Source organism: Vicugna pacos, chromosome 25, assembly GCF_048564905.1.
Source record: "Vicugna pacos chromosome 25, VicPac4, whole genome shotgun sequence".
NCBI lineage: Eukaryota > Metazoa > Chordata > Mammalia > Artiodactyla > Camelidae > Vicugna > Vicugna pacos.
In genome coordinates, this window is record NC_133011.1 from 9,497,552 (window position 1) to 9,509,555 (window position 12,004).

Sequence of the window (12,004 nt, forward strand, 5' to 3'; positions counted from 1 at the left end):
TAAAATGGTTATGTTCCTCACCTTGAAGAATGAGCTTCAAGAAACTGACGGAAATGTTCAAACTCCAATTTATTGTTAAGCAGATCATTAAAAGTAAAATGCTTATATTCTGCAGGCACATTATTCCAGTATTCTGATTGCTTAGAGACATGAGGAAGTGGTGAAATTCCAGTTCCAATTTCACAAGTGGTGTCCTAGTGGAAAAATATTTTCCATAAAAATCTCTTAAATACAACAAATTACTTTCCAAATTTAAATAGAGAAACTGAAATAAAAGTTAACTATTAGGCCAATGCCATTTATCACTTCAGTAGTAGAACTGGGTAAAGAATATAGAATCTGGTTCTAACTCACATCAAATTCTGTTCTGTTCCTTTTCTTTCCATTCCCTTCTTTTCAGGAACATTTAGTAAACATTTACTATATACCTGCTTATAAAATGTTACTTTTATAATTTTTTGGTACAGAAGTAATATGTCTTTTGTAATAAAAAGAAAACATTAAGCATACACAGTACTACCATTCAGAGGTAACCACCATTAACATGTTCACGTGCATCCTTCTAGTCTTTTTTGTATTCATACATGTAGTTTATCAAAAATGAAGATAGGCTTAAACAATTATGTATGGTTTTGGAACTTGGTTCTTTTCCTTAGTATATTATGAACATAAAACATTATTTTGTCTATAACAATTTTTAAAGTTATCAAGTAATACAAGATACTTTAAATGTAATCTCCTTCATATAACAGTTAACTGTGAGGTATTTTAAAGACTGCTTATGTTTTGGGAACAGTTTATAAGCCCTGCAGGGCAAGAGCTAAAGAGGTTTATTCTTTGGAAATCCCTCCTTATGTAACTTGCTGTATAATTAACTCATCTCCCTATTTGATTTTGAAAAGCATCAGACCATGAGATAAATTACCAATGTTTAAAAAATCAATTTTTGATATGTAGAAGTATTATGAATAGTATTATAAATTAAAAAAAATTTAAATACAACTTTCTAATGTGCTATCTTTATGGACTTTTGTGTATCCTTTCCAGATACTGTGTTTCATACAAAGAACTTCCATGTTAATAAGGCAATATCATGAAGATTCCATTAAAAAAAAACTTTACTGTTTGTGTAAAATTTTACTGTAAAAGAAACAGATTTCAGGTAGGTAAAATTAGAAAGTAAAAAATTCCCTGAAATCTTACCTCTCAGCACTCTCTTTGGTATTTGGATGAACATTTGTCCAGACAGCTCTCTCTGCAAGTATGTATGCAAGTAGAAATGCTGTATAATTTTATATAAATAGGATTATATGATCCCAGTATTTTTGTTCCCTGCATTTTTATATAATAATATTTTCTGGGCATTTTCCATATCAATAAACATGAACCTAAACTGTCATTTTTACATAGATACACACATCTAATCTTACGGCTTTATCAATCTGTCACGGTTTACTTAGCCAATCCAAAAGTTGGCACCTTTATAAATCAAAACAACATTTTAATATCCTAGTCAATTTTATGATCTTTGTACTGACTCTCGCAAGCCCTCTCCATATTTTTTTCTTTATTGTTTAGCTTACTGCTGTCACACAACAGTTCCTTTTCTGTTTGGAAAACTCGATTTAATTCTTTTGTGACTTGACAACAAATAGAGCTGTGGCTATACAGAAAATAACTAGTAACATTCCAAGGAACATAGTGTGGCTTGAAGGCAAGTGAGGATCTTGGCTCCCTATGCAACCTCATCTGCTTTGTTTTTCTGGCTTTGCTGTTAAATTGTCAGTATAATGTGACACCTGTCAAATGCAGCACGCTAGGCAAAGCAGCAGAAAATGAAACCGCCTGTCCCTTACCATATCAATACATGATCTTCTCAATATAGATCCCTCTCCCACCTCCTACCTATGCAGTGATAATCGTCTCCAGGTTAAAATACTTGTTTTTCTAAGTAGAATGTTTCTTACCTCCGCTTTCTTGAAAAGTGTCTCTTTATGCAAAGCCTGTAGTTTTCTGAAGCATGTGGAATCTAGCTGTCGAGTTTCTTCCACCAGCTCCACCTATAATAAAACAATAATAAAGCTTGTAACATCAAAAGAATGTGCATTATGAAGGAGTGGGGAAAGAATGCACAATTTGCCAATAAAACAGTGGGCTAAAAAACAAATACACTTGCCAGTAAAGTAAGCTAGTCTGGAGACAAAAGCAGGAAGACCAACATGGCGAAAAATATTAGAGACAGCAAAGTCAGGATGCAAATGCATGTGATTAAAAATATACATACATTTCTATGTAATGATACAGTGCCACCAAAGATCATTCCTCCTTTCTGGATACCCCATGTGAACTAATAGACAGTGCAAACATGTTGGGTGACATTTCCAGCTTCTATTCACTGTAACAGGATAACAGTCATGGAGGTAGGCACTGCTAGCTTTGGGGACCTAATAATACACAATAGAATAAGAAATGACTGGACTCTACTGTAACTGGTCTGTGAGCAAAGGTTTTATAGCTGTGAGAAGAGAGGAGAGGGTTAATCCTCAAATTAAACCTCACAGTAGGGCTCAGCCTTCAGCGTGTGCCCTGTACTGCTTTAAACGGTCAGGAGAACAAGCTCATTCTCCATCTCTCTGCTGCAGGGAAACACCAGTTTGGCTGACTGAGAACTTCCTGTGTTTAACAGCTAATTTTGGGTAAGTCTCCTCGTTTATCCTTTTTGGGGAAGAGTCTACATAATCCAGTCGGCTGGACTTTTAGAGAAGTCCTCTGGGCTGAATTTAAGTTTCTAGAATTAAGAGAAATTTATTATTCCTCTTATTAAAAATGGTATATAATTTGTCCCAGGCATTTTATAAGAATCACTACTAATGCCCAAACTTTTTGGTTTAGGGAAGTTAGTCATAATTCTAACTGTTTTGTCACCCTAGGACCGTATCTCAGATCCAGTTTCCTCTACATTATACAACTATATTTAAAATAATTACTGGAGAGAATTTTTTTAAAATTTCATTTATGATATCCCAATTTTCCTAGTGTAAAACACGTATTTTTGTAGTAGAAAGGATGTGAAAGCTAATTTTTCAGGATGAAAAGAAATCAGGGATTAAAAACTCATTATTTTGGTCAGTGAATTTAGTAAGTCATAAAGGTTGTTTTGGTCACAATCCAATAGAGTCATTCTATCCAAGGTGTTGTGGTATTAATTTTATCCTAATTACCTAACCCATCCTTCCTGGAAGAAGACATGACTCAGAAGTTGTTGAGGAGATACGAACGAAGAAGGGCAATACAAAGACAGCAGAGTTCCCTTTGAAATGACCTCATGTACAAAGGATAAGCTTTAACTTAATATTAAAAATACACACGAATGGTTTTAATTTGTGATTCAGAATAAACATTTAAAGAAATTTCCTCCACCCATCAAGAGAAAAGTGAAAATATTCAAGCACTGAGGTTTAAAAAAAAATGACCTTTTTTGGAACAAAAAAAAAGATGTGTTGACACTTTTATCCCATCAAGCAGTCTGACCTGATGAACATCTGGGGTGTTTTAAAACAGCAGCACTGAAGTCAGAGAGTATGCCTTCCACAATACATATGAAACGTTTATATTTTCCATGGGTGTAATATTCACTATAACTCATCCAGCAGAAAAATAAACGGGCTTTTTCCATTAATTAAATTAAGGCCACTGCTGAGAAACACAGGAAGGGACAAAGCCACTATATTATCATGGCGTATTTTATTGATTCATAGGAAACCAAAACTCAGGTTTCTCTCTGCTGACATATTTGTAGAGAGAATTAAAAAAATGACATTGATTTTAGTCTTTTGTTAGGAGGCAATAGGGAAACTGATAAATAATTAAGTTAATAAATACTTTCCCTGCCCCAATTTGTGTCTGCCCAAATCTTAACTCTGAGTCCTTGGCCCGTATAAAACCTTTTTCCAGCTTTTCTCTCTTGTGAGTTAACTTATCATCAGTTTTGTAGTAGATCTGAATGGTCCACATACAATTGATCAGAGCCACAATACCTTTCCGTAAGCAACTTGGTCTGATTTTACCATCTTTGTCCAGGGCTCAAGAAGGAGGAGAAGGATATATTCTTCTGCTGTGTCAAAAAGGTCTTCAAATGGTGGCTGTATTTTCATATAAATTTCTTTTTTCTTTTCCTGGTGGAGTCCAATGTCAAGAGTGGCTGAAGGAGCAATGTATGTGGCAAAAAGATACTACAGGAGAATGGGGAGAAAGGAGAGGATATTGGGAGAAAACATAATGGTTAGTAGTTTCCTTAGCAAAAGCATATTTTAAAAGGTAAGAGAAGGCAAACAAGTTCAAGTGATTTTTTTTCTTGAAGAGATGTGCAAACTACTCAAGACAAAGCAATGTGTTTATTCAAAAAACTTTGCCTTTCATTTTTTTTCCTATTTCTTCATTGGAAATTAGTCAATTGGCCAGTGTATCTTGTAAAAGAATGTATGATATGAATATTCCATTTTTTCTCAGATTACTGCTATGTACTATTATGATAGATTCCACACTATATGTCCCCTTTTTTTCTTATGTTCATGACATTTCTAACACATTTGTGCTACTTTCCAAAGTGGTTTGAAATGCCCTTTTGGAAACAAGAGGCAAGAATACACCAGGGCTGAAAACTGGCTATCACTCTTCTAGTCTAGAGACCCAGGAGACCACCTGCCCTCCCTAACTGAGGTGCAGAGTTCTTACACGTCTCCACCTGGTGTCTAATGCAGTGGAAGGGATGCAGAAGGAGATAAGAATGAATGGAACAGATGGAACTTCTAGCTTCCTAGACAAAGCTGCATAAGTATGTATTCCATTTTACTCATTTGTCTTCTCCCTCAATAACAGCCATTTAAATCTGAGAGGTAATTTAATAACATTTTATTTTTTAAATGATATTTACTGGATATGTCATGCCCTGCACATCAGATTTAAATGTAGTTTTACTAAGAATCTCTAATTGTATTTTATTTCAATTTTATTTTTATACTTAGATTTTGGACCTAATAATGCCCAGACTCAACCCAAGTGATAGATATAGATTGGTGCCAAACACCAAATAATAGTCTTATGTAAAAGAGCCTTTCATAAATTTTAATGGTTTCACATTGGTAAGTATTTGCCGAATATCTGCTACATCTTAGACACTTGAGTAGGTGCTGTGTATGCAGAGATTAATGATTAAGACCCAATGCATGCCTGAAGAAGCCTTTTGGTGTGACATGGAGATGAAAACCAGTGGTAACAATATAGCATGGCAAGCACCACAATAAAGGTATTCATTGCAAATAAGATCTTCAATGACTGCCTGTTCATTCTGTTCAAGCTCACCCCTTATCAATCACCTTTTAAGCTTTATGCTCAAACACCGATTTTTCTGTAATTTCCCTAAGCTTTACTGTTTTCTCATTCCATACCACTGCACAAGTTGTTCCTTTAGCCTTGGATATTTGCCCTACCCCATGCACGTAGCCTGCTCAACAAACTCTGAATTATTCTTTAAAAACCAATATGGTGCAGCAACATGGATGGACCTGGAGATCATCATTCTAAGTGAAGTAAGCCAGAAAGAGAAAGAAAAATACCATATGATATTACTTATATGTGGAATCTAAAGAAAAGACAAATCAACTTATTTACAAAACAGAAAAAGACTTACAGACATAGAAAACAAATTTATGGTTACCAGAGAGGGAAGGGAGTGGGAAGGGATAAATTGGGACTTCAAGATTTGCAGATACTAATTCAGCCATAAAAAATGACAACATAACGCCATTTGCAGCAACATGGATGTCCCTGGAGAATGTCATTCTAATTGAAGTAAGCCAGAAAGAGAATGAAAAATACCATGCAAGATTGCTCATATGTGGAATCTAAAAAAAAAGAAAAAAGAAAAAGACAAATGAACATAAATACAAAACAGAAACACTCAGATATAGAATACAAAACCTGTGGTTGCCAGGGGGGAAGAGGGTGGGAAAGGACAGACTGGGAGTTCAAAATTTGTAGATACTGACAGGTATAAATAGAATAGCTAAACAAAATTATACTGTATAGCACAGGGAAATGTATACAAGATCTTGTGGTAGCTCACAGTGAAAAAGAATGCAACAATGAATATATGTATGCTCATGTATAACTGAAAAATTGTGCTCTACACTGGAAATTGGCACAACATTGTAAACTGACTATAACTCAATAAAATAAAATAAATTAAAAAGATTTGCAGATACTAATGTATATAAAATAGACAAACAACAAATTTATACTATATAGCACAGGGAACTATATTCAATATCTTATGGTAACATATGGTAAAAAAATATGAAAACAAATATACGTATGTTCATGTATGACTGAAGCATTAGCTGAACATCAGAAATTGACACAATATTGACTATACTTCAATAAAAAATAAATATACAAAAAAATCCAACATGGATTTCTTCTCTTCCAGGAAGCTTTCACTCACATCTTCCTCCCAAGATCATACTTTTCTACCCTACCAGACTATAATGTGATCATGCATTCATGTGTCTTCTCTTCTAGAACAAGGTCCTTGAGGGCAAATACTGCAGCTTAGTCTTCTGTGATTCTCCAGCTCCTAAAACTGTTCTTGGTAGAGAGCAGATTCCATAAACGTTTATTGAATTGTACTGAATCCACAGAGAAGACCTGTTTTTGTCTTGGAACTGGGGAAGGAAAAGGTCCAGAAACTCTTCAAAGAGAAGAAAAGCTTCTTATCCTTAGTCTTTAATTTGAATTTTTAAAGATGAGTTGGAGTCAGCCAGTAAGAGAAGGGAGTCGACGAGGATAGTTCAAAAAGGAAAACATCGGTCAAGGCAAGGAGGCCTAAGAAGGTTTTATAACCTTGGAGAGTCGAGTCTCCAAGCAGGTAACACTGGCTAAAGGACAGAGGTAGAATGAGAGCGGTTGCTATAATGGGAGGCAGGTACCAGAGCATGGATATGATCTTTTATCCTTTGGTAAGGAATTTGGATTTTTACCTAAAGATATATAATGGGGAAAATCTGAGGAGTGACATCATTACATGAATTTTAGAAATAAATCACTATGGTATCAGAAGGGAGAAATGGTTTCAGTAGATCAAGATTTGAGGCAGTTTGGAAGTTATTTTAACAGCCAAACAAAAAATTACATGCCACCCTCATCTCTAGCCTGTTTTTTTTTTTTTTGCAACAGCCTCTGAACTGGTCTTCTCAGGTTCCTCTTTGCTTTCTTTCAGTCTCTTATTACCACAGCAAAAAGAGTAATTCTTTTGAATATCACTCCTCTAGTCAAACTCTCCAGCAACTTCCCATCTCATACAGAATAACAGTCAAAGTCCTTAAACTCCAATTTGAAAAGATACATGCACCCAATGTTCATAGCAGCACTATGTACAATAGCCAAGACATGGAAACAACCTAAATGTCCATTGACAGATGACTGGATAAAGAAGTTGTGGTTTATTTATACAATGGAATACTACTCAGTCATAAAAAGAGAATAAAATAATGCCATTTGCAGCAACATAGATGAATCTGGAGATCATCATTCTAAGGGAAGTAGGTCAGAAAGAGAAAGAAAAATACCATATGACATCACTCCTATGTGGAATCTTAAAAAAGAAAAAAGCAGACACAAATGAACTTATTTACAAAACAGAAACAGACTCACAGACACAGAAAACAAACTTATGGTTGCCAGGGGGAAAGGGGGTGGGAAGAGATAAATTGGGAGTTCGATATTTGCAAATATTAACTATTATATATAAAATAGATAAACAAAAAGTTTCTTTTGTATAGCACAGGGAACTATACTCAATATTTTGTAGTAATCTATAAAGAAAAAGAAGATGAATACAAATATATGTATGTATACATATGACTGGAACATTACGCTGTACACCAGAAGTTGACACATTATAAACTGACTGTACTTCAATTTCTAAAAACACATTACCAAAAAAACAGTCAAAGTCCTTACAATTACTATAATTGAAGTTTTTGGAAATTTCTCAATGCTGAGGGGATAAGAATTGTAGTTCAGGACCTGTCAGTGAGGAAATACCTACAAAAACCTCAGGCTCTCAAAAAACTCTAAGAGCAGGGGTCGACCAGATATAGACTCTGGCCTTGAGTCTTTAACGTGCCAAAAGAAAATAACTGCTAACCTATAATTCTATACCTAGTAAAAATATCTTTCTAAAATGAAAATAAAGATGTCATAAATCAATAAACAAAACCAGAATTCATCACCAGCAGACCTGCACTAAATAAATAAAAAAAAAAGGGAGGCCTTAGACAAAAGCAGGATGGAATTCAGAACAACAAAAAGCACACATATGTAGGTAAATATCAATAAATATTGATTGGAAAATATAATAATAATGAATAAAGTCAGAGGAAATAGTAAAAGAGCCTACAAAAGAAAAGTCAGAATGGAAGGTGTAGAATTAAAGTGCAATTGAAATGATCTACCATGAGGCCTGTTACAGGTAGGAAAACAAAACAGGTTCGAATCAGGGTAGTAACAAACAATAAGCAGGGCAGAGTATCAAAGAACGAGGAGTGAAGATAGAGGAGGAGCACACGCACCACAGTTAGAAGGGAGTACTATGAAGTTCAGGACATAATAGGCACTCAATAAATATTTGCTAAATGAATGAATGGAAGAGAGGGGCCTGAGATTATGATCTGAAAGGGAAATCTCAGAGTTCAAACATTTTAAGCTGAACTAGTTCCAAATTATGATGAATCCTAGGATATGGCCATCCCTACAGTTAACTTAGGAAAAATGGAGATAAAAGACTTTTGGAACTGGGTAAGTTAAGAAACACTATATAGCACATATGTTGTAAGGATTATTAGTGTGGATGTAGAAAGAGCTTCAAGATGATAAAAGAGAGAAAGTAGGGAGAAATTTCATGAGTCATGTATTGAAAACTCCTAGGAAGATAAATAGAACTTAAAAGGTCTTTAGAAAACATTAATGAGGTTAAGGGGAAGGGAAATTAGCAGATGGAATAGACTTCAAAATTTTTGAAGCTATTAAAAGACGAGTCCTGAACAGCAGCAGAGGACATTTTTTTCCTAAGTGTTGTGAAATATGGGAGAAAGGGCATATTTAAGAGCCACTGGGGATCTTCTATATAATTAGGTCATCTACAGTCTGGAAACTTCCTTCTCTAAAACACAGGTACATAGTCTGCTGGATTTAATAGTCCAAAGTGAACCACGCTCTTACCAAGTGATTCTATAGTATCTAAAATGAAATTTGCTTCACATACACATGACCATTTTTCTTAACCTTGGGAGTTATTCAGAAGAATGACTTGTAAATCTAATCTGTTTGAAAAGCTAGAATTTTATCAGATTCAGTTCTACTATTAAACATTTTCTACACTGGAAGTTTTAAAAACCGCACTAATGAAAATAATGTCTATACTAAATTAAGAAACTAAAGACTAAAATGATCAAATTAACAACACTAAAAAATGTCTCCAGAATTCGTTTCAAATTTCAAATTTACCTCAAAGGAAAGTAAACTTGACTCCCCAAATCACTAAGCTAACATCAGCAGTCAGCTTTCACATTGGCAGGAATATCCTCTCACGGCCAAACCTCTCATGGTCCCCCCTGGCAATCATAAGTTTGTTTTCTATGTCTGTGAGTCTGTTTCTGTTTTGTAAATAAGTTCATTTGTGTCTTCTTTTTTCTCTTTTTAGATTCCACATAGGAGTGATGTCACTGGGTCAGCTGTGTTCAAAGCTGTGCTTTTCAGATGGCCTGATGTGTCACCTGTCAGACTCTATATAGACATCAGGGCGAATCCTCTGACTTAAAAGCATAGTAGTGAAGAGGGTAAAATACAACAGCTGAAATGGTGACTAGAATAAGAGCGAGAGGACTGTCAGATTCCGGTTGATACCCAAATCGATTCCTTTCCTTTTCACTCCCAGTCTTGCCTTCACTCTCGTGTCTTTTAAAATCTGCTGCTACCTCCAGTCCTATGAGAGACTCTGGATGCCATGTACATACTCTGTCACTCACTATACACTGCTGGCCATCTCATGATGTCAGGATAAAGCCAGATCATGTATGCAACTGGATCCAGTTGGCTTGGCCTTTTACCTTCTGGAATTCTGCTCTGTGGTTTTCTTCAGAATGAAAAGCATTTCACTTTAGCACTGACTATATAATAGCACAGCTTCTTCTCTCTGACCATTACTCTTCATCCTTTTATACCTCTCACCAAGATCTGTTACTTTCAGCACAATCTGCAGCTTCTTCATGTCCTCTAAATGAGTCGTGTACCACCTAGTTTCTCATACTTTGTTACACAATTAGGACTGAAGACTGTCCAGCATTTCAACTGCACTCTTAAAACATCCTGAATTCCTCCCACCACGATCTTCTTCTGCCCTGTCAAGGCCCAATTCTGGGTCAGCCTAATCATTCATTTTTCTAATTCTATCTTCAAGCTCCCAATAAAAACTATGATAATTGGCTTCATTATTAACAGATTTTAACAAACAGAAAAAAAAAACCTTAGCTGTGATTGCAAAGCTTGGCAATTTTGCTTATTTCTAATCAGCTCCATCCCCCCATTTCTAAACTTTGCCTCCTCCGTGCTTGTTCACTCAGTGGACTTTATCTTCCACTTAACTCAGAAAAACCACTGGTATGAATGCCCTCAATTTTCCTCTCAAGAGCTTTCTTCCAAATCATTTTCTTTCTCTGTTTCAAAGGACTCTTTTCCAAGGCTAAACAATTCATGTGTGCTGCTGACTCCATTCCCCGAGAACCTCCCAACACCAATTATGTCCTTATCTTTCCATTGATACCATCTCCTTCCTTATCCTACAAAGGTGTTCAAATGAAGCATCTCTCCCATTCTAAAATATTCTTCCTGTTTTGTCCACAAACTACCACCCTTTTGTCTCTTTCCCTTCCCTACAAATCTTCACACTCACTTTCACTCATTTCTCAATCTACCGCAATCTGCTTTTCGTGCCAGTGAAACTGATCTCTAAGATCACTAATAACCACATAGCCAGCAGTTCAATATCTTCTCTCCTTAATCTTAATCCAACTTGACTCCTTATGCAGCTTTAACACTGCTGACTACCCTTCTTGACTCTCCCTTGCTCCACTCTCATCCTCTTTTCCCCTTTAGCTGAGCTTCTCTCCATCCCAAAGGACCAAGTCTCCTGAAGTCTGGCTCAGGAGTCATTCTTATGTATGCCCATGGGACCCTGTATTTGTGTGTTCCTCCCACTGGATCACACGCTTTATGAAGACAGATTGGGTTTACTTTGTTTATTACTGTAATTCTAGCATCTAGCGTAATGCTGAGTTTAGAATGAATGATGGATGAATGAATGAATTAAAGACTTCATCCATTCTCAGAGACTTAACAGTCAACTACAGTGGAATAAGCCCAGATATATATAGCTTTAGACCTGACTTCCCTCTTGAATTCAAAACCTTTGCTTCTGGCTACCTACTTGTTATAGCTACATGGATAGCATACAGCCCTTCAAAGTCAAGGACTCAGTAATGTAAAAAATTACCATTCCCTATCTTCCCAAGCCTGTCATTTCCTTCTGTGTTTCCAGTTTTTATTAATAACATACCACTCATGGCATGATCTTTGACTCCTCCTTTCTCCTCAAATGCAAGTCCTATGAACTTAATTCTCTATAATGAAACAAGCAGAAACTGACAAGACCAAGTGTAAAAATATGAGGAGGAAATACAGGGCACCATTTCCATCCAATTAAAAAGATAAAAAAACTCAGTCCTCTGGCCAAGCTAGGTCAGATCCTTTCCAGGCTACTGTGCCCAACTCGTACTATGCTCTATAAAGCCACAGGGGACTATGTGTAATATTTGTTATTGTTCAACTATTTTGTTCCAGTTTTATTGAGATATAAATGACATATGGCACTGTAAAAGTTTACTGAATA

General features: G+C 35.7%; 1 protein-coding gene across 3 annotated transcripts in view; it reads right to left on the reverse strand.

Moving 5' to 3' along the window:
* RGS22 (regulator of G protein signaling 22) overlaps positions 1-12,004 on the reverse strand; it is a 133,560-nt gene that overhangs the window by 55,175 nt on the left and 66,381 nt on the right. For all 3 annotated transcript variants that reach the window (XM_072949535.1, XM_072949537.1, XM_072949536.1), the window contains exons 15-17: positions 4,038-4,232; positions 1,968-2,060; positions 22-194 (exon numbers count right to left, since the gene is read on the reverse strand). In XM_072949535.1, coding sequence (XP_072805636.1) covers positions 22-194; positions 1,968-2,060; positions 4,038-4,232 — 461 coding nt within the window. The remainder of the gene's footprint in view (positions 1-21; positions 195-1,967; positions 2,061-4,037; positions 4,233-12,004) is intronic.